Genomic DNA, 22,243 nt, shown 5'->3' with positions numbered 1-22,243 from the left:
ATACTATTCTTATATGTATCTGCCCATTTTTAACACAAATTATTTTAAATGATCATTTTAATTTAAATAATAAAAAAAAACAATTCTGTTAATCTTAATTTTGATTATTTTGTTCATCATCAACATTTAAATTGCATGAAAAAAAGTCGTTTACAGGTGCTCTCTTGCAGAATTTGTCTGTATTTAAAATTCTGCACACTTCTTGCTGTCTTAGTTACACACATTTTATGACTAATCTAAGTAATGTAATACAATACAAAGCTTTTTTAGATAATCAAAACAATGGATTAAATCGATTAATCATTGCAGCCCAGGCAGGGGTCCTCAATTGATTTGTCCAAAGGCCCGACTTGTTCTTACCATACACGGTATGGGCCAATATTCTTGAAAAATACATAGAAAAAAACAATAATATAAACTTAACTATAATATTACACATGGCACAAACTGGGATTTGAACCTCACTCCCCATGAGCAAATGCCATCACCTGATGTATCCAGTCACCCAGAGTCTACCGACTCCATTACTGAGTCCTTCACTGTAAAACTGTATTGTTCAATCCATTGAGAATCCCTTTATTGAAGTTACAGTGAGCAATGTGTAGAGCACATTGAGCTGTGTGAGAAATTTCAAGTCAAACGCCATGAAGTGTCAGAGAAACAATAGCACGAGCAACACGGTACGGGTGCAGGTTTTGCCAAATTTCGGTGTGCAGCAGTCCAGGCACAGAAGAGTTATCTTACAAAAACCAAGTGAAAACGTAAATAAGCATTCAAGTGTGTCCGATGCATTAAATATTCATAGATTACAGCCACCATGCGGTACTGAAGCAAACATGACGAGTCATAATCAAACTATTGTCACTATTCCCCCATGACCTGAGGTCAATCTACAGTGACATGCTGCAGCTTGCAAGCAAGCACCAGTGAGCAAGCACATTGCTACATTTACCACCGCCAAGCTTCTATCTAGAATGTCACACAAAAAGACACACTTTTATGCACGGTGACTCATCACCGCACATCCACCCCAAAAAAAAAAAAAAAAAAACGACTGAAGAAACTGAATTATTAACCATGTGCAAATACGTACGGTATACGCCGCTGTGTTGTACGGGGAAAAAAAATACTTGATGTTTCCGTGCTATCCTTATCAAAGAACATCTGTAAAGAAGAATGCCATTTCAAAACACAGAGAAAAGTTGAGTGCACAAATCACAGCATTCGACTTCCACAATTCCCGCCTGCTGCCAAAGCAGATGTGCCTCTACATGCTGTCCATGCATTAGGAGACACATACATGTGACAACCTGGCGGCAAGCTTTGACAAGTCAAGGGTGAGACTTTTGCAATTCTCTATTAGACCTTCTCTCTAAATGTTACACCTTCAATGTCTTCTTACCTTGAGTGGGGTCGCCCTCCTTCTCCCTTTGCCCCTTCCTACCGCCCTTCTTTCTCCCCTTCCTATCTTTCTTTTTGGTCTCCGTCATGCTGTCACAATAATGTAAATCCTCTCGGTGAAAGAGCCACCCAAAATAAAAGAATGGTATTAGGGGGGGTGGGGGGAAAGTAGGTAGTCCTGTGGGGAACGTGTGGGCACCGGCAGACTCTGAGCCCAGTTAGAGCGGCTCTCCTCCTATATAGACTCAAGCCAATCAAGTAGAGCGAGGAACCACCTACTCTTCACAGCGGGGCAGTGGGAGAGAGAGACCGAGAGAGGAGAGGGAGCAAAGAGGGAGGGAAGAAAATAGGGAAAGAGAAAAGGTGGGGAAGAAAAGTGAGGGAATAGAGAAGAAGGGAGGAGGCAGAAGAAGGCATTTCCCATCGCTCTAGGCAATCAACTTTGAGATAAGAACTGACTCTTCCAGGCCCTGAGGTCTTAAATGAGGACTTTGAGGACCCCCCCACCCCATATAGGAGTCCATGCACTTAAAAGGTGGCCGTCATTTCATTTATTATTTTACTTATCTTTTTGTCTTGTTTTGTATTTGTTTTGTATCATCCCGTGAGGTGCATATTACTTTTTTGTTCAGTTTGTACTTCATGAAGTTTTGCACTTGTTGTTTGTTTATTTTGTGTATGTGTGTTTTGTTTGTTTCCACTATATTTGGATGTATTTTTTTGGTTTGTATGCTTGTGAATCTGGGCTATCCATTAAAGGGGAACATTATCACAATTTCAGAAGGGTTAAAACCAATAAAAATCAGTTCCCAGTGGCTTATTTTATTTTTCGAAGTTTTTTTCAAAATTTTACCCATCGTGGAATATCCCGAAAAAAGGCTTTAACGTGCCTGATTTTCGTTATCTGTAAGCCACCGTCCATTTTCCTGTGACGCCATCCAGTGATATACATGCTATCCAGGCGGGTAGCACAGCAAGATATGGCGACATTAGTTCGGATTCAGACTCGGATTTCAGCGGCTTAAGCGACTCAACAAATTACACATGTATTGAAACGGATGGTTGGAGTATGGAGGCAGATAGCGAAAACGAAATTGAAGAAGAAACTGAAGCTATTGAGCAAATAGCTATTGATGCTATTCAGCCATGTCTGCCTTAGCATCGCCAGTAAAATGTGCAGACCAAACGATCGCGACTTTCTCATTGACACTGGAGCAACTTAAATCCGTCGATTGATAAGTGTTTGTTTGGCATTAAATGTGGGTGGAGGGAAACGCTGGACGCAAATATAGCTACAAATGTACATACAGCTAGCCTAAATAGCATGTTAGCATCGATTAACTGGCAGTCATGCCGCGACCAAATATGTCTGATTAGCACATAAGTCAATAACATCAACAAAACTCACCTTTGTGATTTTGTTGACTTTATCGTTGGAAATGCATCTGCAGGATATCCATACATCTCTGTGCCATATCTGCCTTAGCATCGCCGGTAAAATGTGCAGACCAAATGATCTGGCCTTTCGCATTTTGTGACACTGGAGCACCTTAAATTTGTTGATTGGTAAGTGTTTGTTTGGCATTAAATGTGGATGGAGGGAAAGGCTGGAGGCAAATATAGCTACAAATTTACATACAGCTAGCCTAAATAGCATGTTAGCATCGATTAGCATGCCGTGCTAATCGATGCACATTCTACGTAAATCAACTTGAATCCGTCCCTGATCGTGTTGTTACATCCTCCGACAACACACCGACGAGGCATGATGTCGCCAAGGTACGGAAAACAGTCGAAAAAACGGAAAATAACAGAGCTGATTTGACTCGATGTTTATAATGTGTTTGAAAAAATGGCGGTTGACTACCTAGGTCAGGGGTAGGGAACCTATGGCTCTAGAGCCAGATGTGGCTCTTTTGTTGACTGCATCTGGCTCTCAGATAAATCTTAGCTGACATTGCTTAACACGATAAGTAATGAATAATTCCGCTGGTAATCACAGTGTTAAAAATGACGTTCAAATTATATAACATTCTCATTCATTTTAATCCAACCATCCATGTTCTATCCCACCAGTTCAAGAAGTTCCATTAATGGGAAGAAGTATTATATTTATTATTGGTTAGCTTTAGAATAACAATGTTATTAAAAAGAATAGGAGACTTATTATTCTCTAAATATGTTGATCTTACTTAAAAATGCACGCATTTAATTGTATTCAGTGTGAAAAAATATTATATGGCTCTCACGGAAATACATTTTGAAATATTTGGCTTTCATGGCTCTCTCAGCCAAAAAGGTTCCTGACCCCTGACCTAGGTCATCGCTCCGAGAGCAAATAATAGAAAGGCGTTTAATTCGCCAAAATTCACCCATTTAGAGTTCGGAAATCGGTGAAAAAAATATATGTTTTTTTTTCTGCAACATCAAGGTATATATTGACGCTTACATAGTTTTGGTGATAATGGTCCCCTTTACGTAGGACTACTTATTATGTTAAAGGGGGCAGGAAATAAATGATTTTCTTCATCCTGGTCCTTCTCAAGCATCGGTGTGTAAATATATCATTAATTGCTAAAGTTCAGTTGTCTATTGATCAAAAATGCACATCAATGAAAGAGGTAAATAAAAAATGAATGAATACATTTCCTCTACGAGCATCTTTAGTGATAACTTAAGTCGTCCCAATGCTTTTTGTGCAGCTGACACTACCCGAGCCAGGAGAGGGGCGGGGGGGGGGGGGTCTGCCCTTGCCAATTTGTCGTCAGGGTCACAAGCCACTTCACATCTGGGTCTGATTTGCCGCGCTCAGATTCAGAAGATACTTGCGAGCGAAATGGAGGGGGGGGGTTCTTCTTGTGAGGTGCCGAAAGTCAGATTCTAATCAGTGGCAGACTGCTTCTTGCAAAATTACACAAAATCATCTTTCGCATGCCCCCCCAACACAACCCCCATCTTGTCTGTCGGCCCCAACCCCCTATTCCCACTTGGCTACGGGGCGAGTCCCAGCACGCCCGTGGTTGCACGTCTCGCTCTCTGTCTTTCTCAGTCCAGGTTACATTGCCAGGTGTCACGGATACCCAAGCGGAGGAAAGAATTCCGATTCATTAAACAAGATCATATCTGGAGTGTAATATTAGACAGGAATGAACCTTCTGGAAAAGCGCTTCCCCTGAAGATGTGTCTATGTATAGGCAAGCACGGAGCAAAGCGGGGAAATGTTAGGACAGAAGGTGGAGGTGGAGGCCAGAGGGGTTTATTTCTCCTCCCTTTAGTGCGTGTAATAAACATGAGATATTTGTGTCCCCAGGAAAGAAAAGTGTATAAATACACGATATGTATTTTTTTTTTTTTTCAAGTGTGTTGCAAATTAATTTAAACGACCTTGAACAGTGGAAAAAACAGCATTTGTTTCTTATCCCCACTTCGTATAATTAGACATATTTTTCTTTCTATCATGATCTCTGAATTGTACTAGTAGTTTCTGTGAGTTTCTGCATTATTAATTGTCTCGCGCTCTTTTTTTTTTGTTTTCACTTCCAGTTTTCTTCCACCACTTCTCATGTCTGAGGGCAGGCTCCCTCACCTGTCCTTGATTGTCAATCAGGACGATTTCCCTGCCAGCCCTGTCTTTGCACTTCCCAGTGTCACAGATTTTTTTGTTTGTTTGTTTTTTGTGTTCCCTGCGTATTCCCTTATAAAAAAGGGGCTTCTTTCCTGCACTTGCCTAACGTCTCTGCATCCCGGAGTCCAGACATACACCATGCAGACGTTCTTTAGAAATGTTATATTTGTTACATATTAGTGTTACTTCTCATTCCAACTATAATTAAAAAAAATGTTAACAACAAAAAGATGTAGATTGTCGAGTCTCCCATGGGTTTTCCCTCAAAAAGCCTGAAAAACATTTCAAAGCCTGGGGACCCAACTCATCGTTTGATATGGCCCACAAAATCTTAGAAATAGCGTGCATCAATAAAACATCTTTAAATTATGACAGAGAAAATGCATATACTGCTTGCAATTGCATGTTGTTTAAACTTTAAAACTATCTGCTCATGCAAGAAACATTATTTTAACTAATATTCCACCAAAAAAATTGTTAAAATAAAAACAAATACTTATTTTATAAAAGCTTTTTCTGTTTGTCCCCCTCTCTTATGATTACAAAACAACTTATCTTTCAAGTTGTACGTAAATAAATATAATAATAAAATGTGTATATGTCATGAGGCAATTAGGCATTCATACATTTATTTACTGTTACAAGACGCCCTCTGAGGGCAGCCATACCTGCCATGTGGTCCTCAAATAGAACAAGTTTGACACCCCTGCCTCTAAAACAATGTTCCTGTGAAAATATGGAATATTCCACAAGTCTTGTAATCCACAGGCGGTTGCATCATTGATCCACTGCAGGACATGTAAAGGTCAAAAGTAAGTTCACTCATTTATTCTTCTTTATATGCGATGATATTTCAACTATGACTGGAGAGCGGGGGTTAAAATCTCATGTTACTTAAATAGTTGTTGTAATGTGATTGGGTTCCCCCCCCCAAAAAAGTGGAATTACTGTAAATTGAGGTGGGGTGGCGGATTTGAGTTGGAGCAGGGTTTGGTGGTAGCGGAGGTGTATATTGTAACATCTCAGAAGAGTTAGTGCTGCAACGGGTTCTGGGTATTTGTTCTGTTGTGTTTATGTTGTGTTACGGTGCGGATGTTCTCCCGAAATGTGTTTGTCATTCTTTTTTGGTGTGGGTTCACAGTGTGGCGCATATTTGTAAGAGTGGTACAATTGTTTATACAGCCACCCTCAGTGTGACTTGTTTGGCAGTTGATCAGGTATGCTTGGCAGTCACTTCCGCGTGTCTGAGGAGCCGCATATATTATGTGAGTGGGCCGACACACTGTTTATATGGAGGAAAAGCGGATGTGACGACAGGTTGTAGAGGACGCTAAAGGCAGTGCCTTTAAGGCACGCCCCCAACAATGTTGACCGGTTGGAAATCGGGAGAAATTCGGGAGAAATTCAGGAGAACAATTGCCCCAGGAGATTTTCGGGAGGGGCACTGAGGGAGTTTCCCGGAAAATTGTGAGGGCTGGCAAGTATGTGTTTAGTTATCGTAAACGTGGTGGCAACCAAACCAATATGGCAATCGTGCAACAAACAGTTCGGACTATCCAAATAAAAGATATTACAGCTTAAAGCAGATATGAGCAAAAAATCTAACGATGCTGTTATGATCCGTTGCCCGGATCATGTTTTTTTTAGTCGTGTTCTGCTTAATTTTGGACTCCCTGAGTTCCTGTTTTATGCACCCCTGGGTTTGTTTTGGTTACTATGGGTGCAGATTGGTTTCACCTGCCTCTGATTAGTGTTCGGCACGCTCATCTGCTGCCGGGCACTAATCAGAGAGCTATTTATTCACGTTGTGCGCCACACTCGGTCTGGCTTCGTTATTTGCTACAGGCAACAAGTTACGTTGGTTTATTCCTATTTCTGAATCCTATGCTAAATTGTTGCCTTAGCTTTAGTTTGTTTCCTGCATGTTTGTATCCGTCATATGATTTGTGACAAATAAATAATCTCCTACCTGCACGCATTCCGTGAAAACGACCAGGCATTAACATGCGACCCCGACGTGACATATGCAATAGAATCAATTTCTATATGTTATCAAAAAAAGATTTGCCGAGGGATTTCAAGGATTATCCGTCTGTCGCGTTCCCAAAAATGTCGAAAATATCTGCAAAACAGATGAAAACTTGGAAAAGCAAGGAGGCCTACAGCTTCTTTGTGTTTGGCTGGGTCAAGGAGATTGGTATCAAGACTTTTCCTGATAAATAATGCATAGTTTTTGCCGGGATTTCATGAATTAACTTTGCATCTTGCAAGGATGCGTCCTTGTAAACAAATTGCGAGTGTCACTTGATTCACTGATTTTCATTTTCCCATTATGTTAAAACCCATCATAAAGATAATAGATGGATAGACAGACAGACAGACAGACAGACAGACAGACAGACAGACAGACAGACAGACAGACAGACAGACAGACAGACAGACAGACAGACAGACAGACAGACAGACAGACAGACAGACAGACAGACAGACAGACAGACAGACAGATAGATAGATAGATAGATAGATAGATAGATAGATAGATAGATAGTACTTTATTGATTCCTTCAGGAGAGTTATTTAAGGAAAATTAAAATTCCAGCAGCAGTGTACAGAGTTGAGATCAATTTAAAAAAGTAAAAAGTAAATAATGGGGGTTTAAATGGAAACAAAATAGAGAAACTTTACAATAAGATTAAAAATAAAAAGCAACAATGGGAATAAGAATATAACAGTAAAATAAGAATATAACAAGAGAAACTAGGCAGTAGTGACCATGTTATGAAAACGTAATGGAGACACCACTGAAGACCTGGCTGGTTCAGCCATGCATTAACAGTGAAAGCTTAACTCGTTCTGCTTTTGCTCACATTTGCTGTGAGCATAAAAAATCATTCTAACTTGGATTGTTTCCCTGGCTTCGAGACTCTCCCGAAGGACAGCGCAGCGAAGACACAACAAACTCCCTTCTTGTCTCTCATAGACACACACCTGTTGTTGTTGACTTTGGACTAGCGACTGCACAATACATCAAGGCCACGGAACAGAGACACACTACGGGCTTACACACACACACACATCCACAAAAATATACGCCACACATACACACTCACACCCTCCCCCCCAATCCAACGCCCTCGACGCACATCCCATAGGGGTGATGAATGGATGGTCAGCGCCTGAGAGCTGCAGCCTACTACCATGACTTTGAACTACCTTCCCTCTGTTGCTAGATATCTCGAGATGCATGTTGTAATATGTATATGTGCTTTGCTAAGGAGGTTTTTTCCCACTCCAGACTGGGCCCGCTCAGGAGCCCAGTCTGGATTGTATTTTTTTACTCAGCCTTTGCCAGCGTTGACCTTTTTCCCATCTTTTACGGAGCGCCTTATGGCGACCCATTAGCGTTCTTGTTCTGTAACCCTGTACACTGTTTGTTTGTCTAATCTTGAACAGGTTTGTGCTGAAAACAAAGTTTCGTTGTACTTGTGCAATGACAATAAAGACCTATCCTATCCTATCCTTTTATTTGGACTCAGCGAGTTGGTGGTTTACAAAACACTTGTAGTAATAATATCATAATAATGTAGTAACACAGAAAAGATCCTGAGCCCGGGATTGAACCCAGGACTACTCAGGACCTTCGTATTGTGAGGCAGACGCACTAACCCCTCTACCACTGTACTGCCCCCTTTAACAACGTGATCACTGCAAATTTTACCATCATTGCTTCAAAAAATCTTGCACTCCTTCACCCTCCTTGATTACTTCTTAAGAAACTCTGAAGAAAAGTATGTCCTTTTTTTTATTTCAACTGTTCCAATAGGTTGAAACAATGCAAGCATATGGCAATTTTCTTCAAGTTGGACAAAATGCCACCGAGAACGTTTTGACAACTGACGCTCGCTCGACCACCACTTAGAGCCTCGCATATTTAATGAGCCGGACGTGATGTCTGGTGAATACAACCAATAAAGCTTGGATGCAATTCATTCATTCATAAAATTACTCATTGTAATGAATGATTTGACAGCAACTTTTTTTTCCAGATTTCCAGTTTTATAGATGAGACCCCTGATTATTTCCAGCTTAGAAGGGTCAGATGTCAGTGAAATGTTTCTGGGGGCTTGTAGCTGCTGAGTGAAGAAAAGAACAATGTGAGTCTCAATGAAACCTGGTTATTGAACGTCACAACACCAAATCAGTGAAGATGAGTCATCTGCTGGGATCTCCCAGGTTTTGTCTGAGTCCAGCCCTTGGAGAATTTGTGATGTGTCTCGGGAGCAGTGGCAGGTTTTGTAAGGGGCAGCGGAGGGTGTCGTGTCTTAACAGGTCAGCACACTTAATAGCGCACGCCTCATCTGCGGCACAAAAGAACTCCAAAAGGTCACGAGCGTGGCCAAGTTTTGACACGCTAGTCTGGTTGCGGTGCTTCCCTAAACTCCACAAACCTAATTGCTCTCTCCTTGTGGTTGTGGTCCATGATCTAATCTGTCAGCAGAGGGAACCCAGTATTGGCAGGGGGCTACAGTGTGGAGAGATCCACCATCCTACGACACAATCCCCACCGCTCCCCAATATCAACACTCACTCCCTCCTGCATTCTACAGGATGAGACGTGTGCACGAGGGTGGGTTAGCGGAAGAGGTGGGTAGTAACGCGCTACATTTACTCCGTTACATCTACTTGAGTAACTTTTTGGATAAATTGTAATCCTAAGAGTAGTTTTAATGCAACATACTTTTACTTTTACTTGAGTATATTTATAGAGAAGAAACGCTACTTTTACTCCACTCCATTTATCTATATTCAGCTCGCTACTCGCTACTGATTTTTATCGATTTGTTAATGCATGCTTTGTTTGTTTTGTCAGACAGACCTTCAAAGTAGGATCTATCACATGCCTGCATTTCACCAATCAAATGCAGTCACTGGTGACGTTTGACTCCGTTTCACCAATCAAACAGAGCCAGGCAATCACGTGATTAACTGAACACTTTTTTTCATAAACCTTTATTCAAAAATTTCAAAATGTACCTACGACTCAGTGGGCTACTCAGTGGCCTAGTGGTTAGAGTGTCTGCCCTGAGATCGGTAGGTCGTGAGTTCAAATCCCGGCCGAGTCATACCAAAGAATATAAAAATGGGAACCATTACCTCCCTGCTTGGCACTCAGCATTAAGGGTTGGAATTGGGGGTTAAATCACCATAAATGATTACCGGGCGCAGCACCGCTGCTGCCCACTGCTCCCCTCACCTATCAGGGGATGATTAAAGATGATGGGTCAAATGCAGAGAATGATTTCGCCACATCTATTATGTGTGTGACAATCATTGGTACTTTAAATTTTAACAAACAGTTGAAAATAATAATCAAAGTAAGTACAAAAACAGTACAAAACAGTATAAAAACCATACAAAACAGTGCCAGGGGGGTGTAAATTCAAAGTAACTAAAATAAAATGCAAAAAAACAATATATATATACATATATATATATATATATAAAATAAACAAAGTGCAAAGCCATAGGCTCACTCAATCTCAGTAAATAACTTAAATTTGCAACACAGCATCATCGTTTTCACAGCTTTTTGGTTGTTAGAGGTAGAGCGTTTTAATTTAGAGTTCGAAATCTTTTTTTTAAAGGCACAAAAAACAGGTCGGGTATTGAGAAACTTATATTTATGAATATAAAACTTAGACAATAGTATAATGAGGTTGCAAAGGTAAAATTAAATTTCAATTTTTTTTTTAATACAGTGTAAAACCAAATATATATTATTTAATATATATTATTGTTTTAGTTGCTTAAGAGATATTCCTGGCTGTGAATTTGTTCATTGCTTTTTTTGTGTTTTTGTGCATTACTTGTTGCCGTCATCATTAAACGAACAGGTTACTCATCAGTTACTCAGTACTTGAGTATTTTTTTCACAACATACGTTTTACTTTTACTCAAGTAAATATTTGGGTGACTACTCCTTACTTTTACTTGAGTAATACATCTCTAGAGTAACAGTACTCTTACTTGAGTACAATTTCTGGCTACTCTACCCACCTCTGGCAAGCGGTGCATGTATTTGCTAGAAATGTGAGTATCAGTGACGTCAGCATTACAGAGGAAATGTTGACTGTCACCATGGATCTTAGATTCAGAGTACATCATAAGGCGCATTCTCAAAGCATACGAGCTGTTGAAATGTGCCATTTGGCTACAGTGTTTTACGACTGGATGTGTTTGTATGTCGGACGATGCAGTGTGGATTTCAAATAGTCGGGCTTCCTGCCAAACTATTTGCAAACATTGTTCCCTGCCGCTCAACTATTTTGTAGAATTCAACAAGGTGCAAGCAAATGTGTGTGACTTTTGGCAGGGTAACAAAAAGACAGTAGAAAAAATAAACAAAATGAGTAAAATATGGCCTTGATCATCAATCAACATTAACATCCATACATTAACAATCAGATTATATTTTTTGCAGGTTGAGCAGAATAAAAAATGTGCCATCTTGTCGTCAAAATAATTTAGGGGGATTTTGTAAACAAAATATATGTTGAAATCAATAGAAAAGGGACATTTTGTGGACAAAACTGAAATAATACAACACGCATTGTAATGATAGAAAAACAGGAGATTATTTTTAGGGGGAAATTGTACTTCTTAGGCAGCAAAAAAAAACATGTGATACCTCAACATACCTTAAGAGTTCAATTTGAATCATTGAAATATTTACTTTGTGTGTTTTGTCTTTGTATTTTTGTGAAGAGGCATCCTCAAAAATGTGTTCTAATTTGATTGATTGATTGAAACTTTTATTAGTAGATTGCATAGTACAATTCATAACAATTAAACAACAATTGTAATACAGAAAGGAATATGTTTGTGCGGGGGTTTGTCAGATGCAAAAACGTTGATTTAGTGCTTTAAATGGAATGAAATAAGAGGATTAGATATCCAAAATCAAATACTCCTCACAACTTGACTTTAAGACGAAAAAAGCGATCATACAAAGTAGGGTTGTATGGTATACTGGTATTAGAATAGTACCGCGATACTAATGAATCATTATTGGTACTATACCGCCTCTGAAAGGTACAGTTTTTTTCTTTATTTATATCATGTTTATAAACTCAGGAAATATGTCCCTGCACACATGAGGACTTTGAATATGACCAATGTATCATCCTGTAACTACTTGGTATCGGATTGATGGATAGATAGTACTTTATTGATTCCTTCAGGAGAGTTCCCTCAGGAAATTGGTACCCAAATTCATGATATCATCCAATACTGATGTAAAGTATACAACAACAGAAGAAAGAGTGATTATTACATTTTGACAGAAGTGTAGATAGAATATGTTAAGACAGAAAGTTAGCAAATATTAACAGTAAATAAACAAGTAGATTAATAATACATTTTCTACCACTTGTCCTTAATAATTTTGACAAAATAATATAATGAGAAATGACACAATAGCTTACTGCAATAGTCAGCAGCTAAATTAGGAGCCTTTGTTTGCTTACTAATAAAAGACAAGTTGTCTTGTATGTTTACTATTTTATTTAAAGGCCTACTGAAATGAGATTTTCTTATTCAAATGGGAATAGCAGGTCCATTCTATGTGCCATACTTGATCATTTCGCGATATTTCCATATTTTTGCTGAAAGGATTTAGTAGAGAACATCGACGATAAAGTTCGCAACTTACAGCCTTGCCTGTACCGGAAGTAGCAGACAATGTGCGCGTGACATCACGGGTTGTGGAGCTCCTCACATCCTCACATTGTTTACAATCATGGCCACCAGCAGCGAGAGAGATTCGGACCGAGAAAGCGACGATTTCCCCATTAATTTGAGCGAGGATGAAAGATTTGTGGATGAGGATAGTGAGAGTGAAGGACTAGAAAAAGAAAAAAAAATAACTAGATGGCAGAGCGATTCAGATGTTATTGGACACATTTACTAGGATAATTCTGTAAAATCCCTTATCTGCTTATTGTGTTACTAGTGTTTTAGTGAGATTATATGGTCGTACCTGTACAACCTGAAGGTCGGAGGGGTGTGTCCGCGGGTGTGGTGACCGCCAGTGTCTCCGAGGGAAGCCACGTTTCTCGACGAGGCAAGGCAGTCGATGCTTCCTCCACGTTGGAAGCATCCGGCGGTCGGGGGCAGCCGGTGGGAGGAGGCAAGAGAGTCTGCAGCTGCCTCTTTGACAGGTGCAGAACGACACAAGCTCTCCGCTCATGTCTACGGTAAGAGCCGACTTATTACCACCATTTTCTCACCGAATCCTGCCGGTTGACATGTGGTAGGGAACCATGTTTGCTTGACCGCTCGGTTCTATAGTAAAGCTTCACCGTCATCTTTCGGGAATGTAAACAAGGAAACCCCGGCTCTGTTTGTGTTGCTAAAGGCGAACGCAATACACCACTTCCCACCTAAATCTTTCTTCTTTGACGTCTCCATTATAAATTGAACAAATTGCAAAAGATTCAGCAACACAGATGTCCATAATACTGTGGAATTATGCTATGAAAAGAGACGACTTATAGCTGTGAACGTTGCTGGACCAAAATGTCCTCTACAATGCGTGACGTCACGCGCACGCGTCATCATACCGTGACGTTTTAGCATGTTACTTCCGCGCAAAATTTAAAATTGCAATTTAGTAAACTAAACCGGCCATATTGGCATGTGTTGCAATGTTAAGATTTCATCATTGATATATAAACTATCAGACTGCGTGGTTGGTAGTAGTGGGTTTCAGTAGGCCTTTAAGGACAAACTTGCAACAACAAACATATGTTTAATGTACCGTAAAAGTTTTTGTTAAACTAAAGCCAATAATGCAATATTTTTTAGTGGTACCCTTTATTTAGAAAAGTACCAAAAAGAATCAAAATAATTTTGGTACCAGTACCAAAATATTGGTATCGGGACAAGACTAATACAAAGTATGTTGTCATGAAGGATAGATAGCGCTGCTTAAGATACAAATACAGAAAGGTAAAAAACACGCCAAATATTGTATTTATTTTATAAATACAAATAGAACCAGAAACTATTTGAAAACGACATGGCCCCATTTATCATATAACATTATTATCATAACATTTTTAGGAAAGGGAATTACAGTACTCCTTTCTTTTTCTTTGTTATTTTAATGGGCAACCTGTATTACTAATGATTATATCATATACATTTAAGTTAAAAAAAATGAAAGAAAAAACTCCAAAGGCATCTATTCCTCACCTGGAGTAAAGGTCAGTGCATGTCACTGCTGGAATAGATATCCAGTAGGTCCCCACAAACTGCCATAGGCAACATTTTTGCTATCTTTCGTTTCAATCTTTTACGGGAAATAATTCACTTAAGAAAACTCTGGTTGCACAAAATTATTGAAATTGCCACAAATTGCCACAAGTGCGCCGGGACTGAGACCTCAGAGCTATGTTTACTTCTGCAAACACACTGCAGCGTCATGTTTAGTACGCATGCAGGTCACTTCACTGACCCTTTTTTTTTTTTTTATTTTAGACACAAATAGATTTTGCATATAATTACTTTTGCCAACCTTGCACTGTAAATGAGGCCTTAGCTTTTTGATCTGGTTACTACCCTTTTTCTACAGCACTTTTGGATAACATTATTACCAATAACACAACTATGTACAGTATCATGAACACTTTTGGCTGTTTTCTAGTGGGGTCGTTAATGATAAACCCATGCAAACAGATATCCAGTACAAGAAGTGGGCGGTTCGGTCATGGCCCTCTCAATCTATACGATTCAACTGTGATCCCTTAGGTTAATCGAGAGTAGATACATAAACCGGTTATCGGGCCAAACTAGAAATCAGTTGACAGGTTTTGTCTTTAAAACGACACAAGATCCAGGGTTTTCTGTGAAAAGAGTCACGGGCTTCGTTCGATTACTTACGTAACTGGAGATGAGAACGGACCATATATACATACAGTACATCGACCGGGTGTCGCGCAAGACTAACAACCAGGTTATTTTTAAAACAACGCAAGAGTCACGGCTGCCCGCCAAATAAATACCCACAAGACACGAAACTTCAACACTGCCGACCGTCTCCGTGTCGTGCCGTCCGTCAATATTGTAAAATCCCAAGGAACGGAGGCCCAGACAGATTCCCAATTTGTCTTGCTTTATTCCACAAAATTAAATACGTTCTTGTATTACGGGCTCAATCTCTGTGTCCCACTCTCTTTTACTTTTACCTTTCACTCCACAACACACGTCACTTCTTGTCGTGGAAGTCCCGACCCCAGTCAAGCCATTAGCTACAATCCGCAGGCATCTGTGATGACACTGACTTGATTTAACTTCGGGAAAAGAGATACTGTATATTTTTGCCTTTTTTGTTCATTTAAAATCTTTGGAGATATAAGTTGTGTTTCAAAAAATTAAAAATACTGGTAGCCTGTCACATTTATAGAATGTGCTTTATTATTTTTGAAGATTAATGTGCCTGTGGGTGTTTTCATTCATCAGATTATTGTTACTCTCATGGCATTCAGTTACAGTGAGGCAAAAAAGTATTTAGTCAGCCACCGATTGTGCAAGTTCTCCCACTTAAAATGATGACAGAGGTCTGTAATTTTCATCATAGGTACACTTCAACTGTGAGAGACAGAATGTGAAAAAAAAATCCAGGAATTCACATTGTAGGAATTTTAAAGAGATTATTTGTAAATTATGGTGGAAAATAAGTATTTGGTCAACCATTCAAAGCTCTCACTGATGGAAGGAGGTTTTGGCTCAAAATCTCACGATACATGGCCCCATTCATTCTTTCCTTAACAAATTTTTCTTCCTCCAAACACGACGAGTTGAGTTTATACCAAAATGGATACATGGATGATACAGCAGAGGATTGGGAGAATGTCATGTGGTCAGATGAAACCAAAATAGAACTTTTTGGTATAAACTCAACTCGTTGTGTTTGGAGGAAGAAGAATACTGAGTTGCATCCCAAGAACAGCATACCTACTGTGAAGCATGGGGGTGGAAACATCATGATTTGGGGCTGTTTTTCTGCTAAGGGGACAGGACGATTGATCCGTGTTGAGGAAAGAATGAATGGGGCCATGTATCGAGAGATTTTGAGCCAAAACCTCCTTCCATCAATGAGAGCTTTGAATGGTTGACCAACTACTTATTTTCCACCATAATTTACAAATAAATTATTTAAAATTCCTACAATGTGAATTCCTGGATTTTTTTTCACATTCTGTCTCTCACAGTTGAAATGTACCTATGATGAAAATTACAGACCTCTGTCATCATTTTAAGTGGGAGAACTTGCACAAACGGTGGCTGACTAAATACTTTTTCGCCCCACTGTATCAGTTATCTTAGATGACGCTTGGCCTCTCATCTGAGTAGCTTTAATAAGGTCATGCTAACAGACTAAGCTTGGACAAATCTAGTCTGAGTGCTTTACGCAAAGGTCTTAACTAAAATATCCCCTAACATGAGGAGGAATGCTTTTGTTTTTTTGTGGTGTAAAAATCAATGTATCCAACAAATGTCAACAATAGAATCTTATCGTTTATACACCGTATCGAATCTTATTCAATTTTTCATACACTAAATCCAATTGTTCTGTTTTCTAAATAAACATTTTTTTAATCAGATCATAATCCATGTATTGCAATTTCAATTGAATCGTCCATCACATAGATATTTGCATCCCTATTTTCTAGCAGGCGTGGGCTGTCCTTGGATCAAAGTCTGGAGGATGGAGGGGCACACTGGGCCAGCTAGTGTAGGAGGTGCATAACTTGTAGAGCAAATTCTAAAAACCAAAAAAGAAAAACGACTGAGAAACAAGAGACAAGCCTTACATGTTCTGCCATAGATCCTTCGTACGTATGTCCTGCTCATAAATGCTTCCCAGGCCCCGTCGCTGCCTGCCTCCTAATCCCTCCCAGAAAAGGAGAGACGGCTCTCCAGTGTGATGGACCTGAGCAGCAGCAGCATACCTGCACATCATCAGCGTGATGCTCTTTCACAGACATTCCAGTTTATCTTTGCAGACATAATGACTTTAAACAGCCATTAGCCTATGTTGTTTAGGTTTGTCTGCTTCTTGCCAACAAAGAGCATAGAGGTATCGGGGGTGGGACTGTGGTGCGATGTTAAGTTCAGTGTGTGGTGTCTGCTTTTAACACACATTGTGTTGTCTTGACAGGTAAGGGGGAGGGGCTTTAGGAGAAAGAGGAATAATAAAGGATGAATGGCGAGCAAAGGGGGTGAGAGATTTTTAGGTCCATTTCTGCTTTAAAAAAATGTATTTGGCAATGCAAACCAGGGATCAAGCCTGCACCACCTGCAGGAAAACAAGCCATGCAATCTTCTAATGTACATAATCTTCAGAATTTGCAGGATGGTAGGAGCCTATCCCAGCTGATTTAGGGCAAAAGGCTGGAATATTTGTTGGGGAGATACAAGGTGCATTGAGCAGGAATAGAGTCATCAGCAACAGCATCAGTTATTTGTGAACCACTACGTGACTACACCATACTTGCCAACCCTCCCGATTTTTCCGGGAGACTCACGAATTTCAGTGCCCCTCCCGAAAATCTCCCGGGGCAACCATTCTCCCGAATTTCTCCCATTTTTTTACCCGGACAACATTATTGAATGCGTGCCGTGATGGCACTGCCTCTAGCATCCTCTACATCCTGTCATCAAGTCCGCTTTTTCTCCAAACAAACAGCATGGCGGCCCAGTCACATGTTGTATGCGGGCTCTACAAACACACGAAAGTGACTGCAAGACATACTTGGTCAACAGCCACACAGGTCACACTGAGTGTGGCCGTATAAACAACTTTAACACTGTTACAAATATGCGCCACACTGTGAACCCACACAAAACAAGAATGACAAACACATTTTGGGGGAACATCCGCACCGTAACACAACATAAACACAACAAAACAAATACACAGAATACCTTGCAGCCTTAACTCTTCCGGGACGCTACAATATACACCCCCGCTACCCTCATACCCCGCCCCCCCACACCTCAACCCTGAACCCCCCATCTCCCGAATTCAGAGTTTCAAGGTTGGTGAGTATGCACTATGCTACCAATCAGCATCCCTCAGTTTTTTTTATTCCCTGTGAAGGTATCAACCGGGGTTGGAGCATAAATGTGATATTTTTCCACGTTTGAGCTATGTTAATTACTATACTAACAGTATTAAACTTACCATATATTCTATACAGCATATCCTCTTTAGGGTTGCAAAAGAAGTTGGGTTAAATCACTACACCACCAATCAGCATCACTCCAATTTCTAAAGTGGTGTACACTGGATTATTTAGCAGGGAATCATCGGGTGATTGTGAATTAGGCATTCACCGTAACAAAAACATGGCAGTCTGCTATGTGGATCACTGCAATTCTCGGGGGAATGAATCTGGGCGTTCTGAGTGAAGGAGGGCCAGAGATAATTTTCCAATTCACCAGTATTTTCAAATGTGTAAACTATGAAGTCGCGTACGTGCCCGAACGTAAACTACGCAGTGACGTAGCAAGTGGTGTCCCAATTCCTAGGGAAGATTACAAAGCTCTAACCCTTTTTACTTCATTTCGAGGGTGTAGTGGTAGTGGGTGAGGGGGAACATTGGGATTTGGCCTTGCTCTATTTTTATAATTATTATTATTGTACACTCACATTCACACACTAGGGCCAATTTAGTGTTGCCAATCAACCTATGTACCCTGCCTTCCGCCCGATTGTAGCTGAGATAGGCGCCAGCGCCCCCCGCGACCCCGAAAGGGAATAAGCGGTAGAAAATGGATCGATATTATTGTACAACGTAACAGAGGCCGTATATCAGTGGCAGCTGATGGTCTTTTAAGTAGGAGAAGCTAATATTAAGCTGTTGTCTAAACATGAGTACAGTCTCCAATAATACATAAAATATACAAAGATGCTAGATTTTATAAAGAAAGTCAACTAAAGAAATCGTAAAATTCTCCTTGTCAACAGGAATGAAAATTGAAAAAATACTCGGGCAGTGTTTTATAGTTCAAGAACACCGATTTGTCCATTTTTCTTTCAACCAAAAAAGGATTTAGCCCCAAACAGATCATCCAATCAAGATGCAGAAGGCCAGCGTCCAGGCCAGCCCAGGCCGGGCCCACTTCATATTCATTTCTAAGGACGCACTTCTTCCGTGGGCGGGATAAAGCCGAAAATTTATCTAATGACTGTCTAGTTTGGCTGGAGTGGAATGACCCACTCTACGCTCCGAATGAATGAGAAGAAATTAAGTCACGTCAGCTGTCGCGCAAGTATACGATGATTCTGAACAAAAGTTGACCACATTCTGGCGCATATTAAGTCAATCAAATGTAAACACAAAAGTACATATTTGACCACTTTTTTATGTTTTAGGAGGAGCTGAAACCCCCTTGCAGCACAATCGCCGATACAGTCTCCAATCCCCGACAGGTCTTGTAGGTGAACAGCCTCTTGCATGTTAGAGCAAGGCAGGTCAGAGAAGTCAGATCTGTAACGAGTTGGCACTAGGGGCTTGTTTAAATGGGATGGAGTGCAAAGCAGGGCTGTGCACGTGCCGTGGTTGGAGAAACCCCCACCCCATGGGTGGCCCTTCAGTCTTACCGCTGGGGCTCCAGACAATTGGGTCTTGCTGAGGGTTGATCATTTTTTGGTGGCGGAAATTTTCAGTGCATCAATAGTCAAAAGTGCATAAAAAATAGGATTTATATCAGGGGTGTCAAACAAATTTTAGATCGGGGGCCACATGGAGAAAAATCTACTCCCAAGTGGGTCGGACTGGTAAAATCACAGCACGATAACTTAAAAATAAAGAAAACTTCAGATTGTTTTGTTTGGACCAGGAGGCGTGTGGGTCGGATCACAGCTGACTCCACTCACCCTGGACACAAAATATTCTCCCCTCTTCCCTCAGGCAGGACACTACGGTCCATCCAGACCCACACCTCCCGCAACCTGAATAGTTTTTTCCCCTTGGCCATCAGACACGTGAACAATACCAAGATCTGATAGCTCAATTACGGCTCATGTTATTCTATTCTGTGTTATACGTATTTTATGTTGCACGATTGCGCCAGGAAATATTCATAGTTTGTGAACCCATTCTCAAACAATGGCAATAAAAACTTTTCGGATTCTGATTCTGATTAAAACTAGAACAAGCACATTCTGAAAATGTACAAATCATAATGTATGTGTTAATTTTTTACATTTACACTTACACTAAATTCTATCTTTATTTGTCGTTATTTATACTTTCCGAATAAACGATGTCACAATGTTCATCAGTCAACTCATTGGTGTCAATTATCAATCTATCAAGATTAAAAAAAATATATATAAAAATAAAATTACAGGATGTTATTTTGTAGTTTACTCATTTTCCTCGACTGGTGCACTAACATTATGTGTATTTTTTTTTATACATATATAGCATCATCTAAAACAGTGGTTCTCAACCTTTTTTCAGTGATGTACCCCCTGTGAACATTTTTTTATTCAAGTACCCCCTAATAAGAGCAAAGCATTTTTGGTTGAAAAAAAGAGATAAAGAAGTAAAATACAGCACTATGTCATCAGTTTCTGATTTAAAAAATTGTATAACAGTGCAAAATATTGCTCATTTATAGTGGTCTTTCTTGAACTATTTGGAAAAAAAGATAAAAAAAACACTAAAAACTGGTTGAAAAATAAACAAGTGATTCAATTATAAATAAAGATTTCTACACATAGAAGTAATCATCAACTTAAAGTGCCCTCTTAGGGGATTGTAATAGAGATTCATTTGGATTCATGAACTTAATTCTAAATATTTCTTCACAAAATAAGAAATCTTTACATCAATATTTATGGAACATGTCCACAAAAAAATCTAGCTGTCAACATTGTTGCATTTTAATTTTTACAGTGTATGAACTTCCATTCATATTTTGTTTAAGTATTATTCAATAAATATATCTATAAAGGATTTGTGAATTGTTGCTATTTTTAGAATATTTTTAAAAAATCTCAAGTACCCCTTGGCATACCTTCAAGTACCCCCAGGGGTACGCGTACCCCCATTTGAGAACCACTAATCTAAAAGATACAAAGAATTGCTATTGCGAAATCTAGTGGACACATTTAGACCAGCAGTTTCTTTAATTCAAAAATTTCAGCTCATTTTCATACTTAGCAGACTCATCCTGCGGGCTGGTATAAAACCTGTTTGCGGGCCTGATCCGGCCCATGGGCCGTACCGTACGTTTGACACCCCTGCTATATATTAATTCTTACAACGTATTACCTGAATTTGTTTCCACGTAAAAGACCCTCATTTTTAAGGTGAGGCGGATTTTACCCTGCTGTGGCGCCACGCCACAACCAATATAATTTAGGGGAAACCCGGGAATTAGCAATTATGTCTGCCAGATGCATTGTTGCAGGTCATAGCAATACGACTAAAGAAGTGGTTAGCCTGAAAACATTTCCAAATGATGGCAATATGAGAAAAGTATGGACCACTTATGCAAAATGGGACGGAACAAGCGAGAGGAGTGGAATTTACATGACCATTTTAATGATTCTGACTTCAAATAAGAAGGGTTTTGGTCGGAGTTTGGACGGAATTTTTTTTTAACTCAAGTCAAATTTCATCCCAAAAATCAGGAATACCTTAGAGTAGGGGTTCTCAAATGGGGGTACGCGTACCTCTGGGGGTACTTGAAGGTATACCAAGGGTGGGATGTTTTTTAAATATCCTAAAAATAGCAACAATTAAAAAATCCTTCATAAATATTTTTATTGAATAATACTTCAACAAAATATGAATGTAAGTTCATAAACTGTGAAAAGAAATACAACAATGCAATATTCAGTGTTGACAGCTAGATTTTTTTGTGGACATGTTCCATAAATATTGATGTTAAAGATTTTTTTTTTTTTGCAAAGAAATGTTTAGAATTAAGTTCATGAATCCAGATTAATCTCTATTACAATCCCCAAAGAGGGCACTTTGGGTTGATGATTACTTCTATGTGTAGAAATATTTATTTATAATTGAATCACTCGTTTATTTTTCAACAATTTTTTTGTTATTTGTATATTAGGGGGTACCTGAATTAAAAAAAATGTTCACAGGGGGTACATCATTGAAAAAAGGTTGAGAACCA

The 22,243-nt window shown here is 39.6% G+C and overlaps 1 protein-coding gene across 7 annotated transcripts in view; it reads right to left on the bottom strand.

Annotated features, from left to right (window-relative positions):
• The window catches only part of nrg2a (neuregulin 2a), a 273,699-nt gene that overhangs the window by 185,428 nt on the left and 66,028 nt on the right, over positions 1 to 22,243 (bottom strand). Inside the window, exon 1 of one of the 7 annotated variants that reach the window (XM_061898508.1) lies at positions 1,403 to 1,700. The exons of the other annotated variants lie outside the window; for them this stretch is intronic. Within the exon in view, the coding sequence (XP_061754492.1) occupies positions 1,403 to 1,490 (88 nt within the window). The 5' untranslated portion in view covers positions 1,491 to 1,700. Of the gene's footprint in view, positions 1 to 1,402; positions 1,701 to 22,243 lie in introns of those variants that run through there. 7 annotated transcript variants of the gene reach the window in all.

Source organism: Nerophis ophidion, linkage group LG04 (assembly GCF_033978795.1).
Source record: "Nerophis ophidion isolate RoL-2023_Sa linkage group LG04, RoL_Noph_v1.0, whole genome shotgun sequence".
Lineage (NCBI taxonomy): Eukaryota > Metazoa > Chordata > Actinopteri > Syngnathiformes > Syngnathidae > Nerophis > Nerophis ophidion.
Note: the sequence above shows the minus strand (reverse complement) of the source record. Positions and strands in the feature narration are given on the sequence as shown.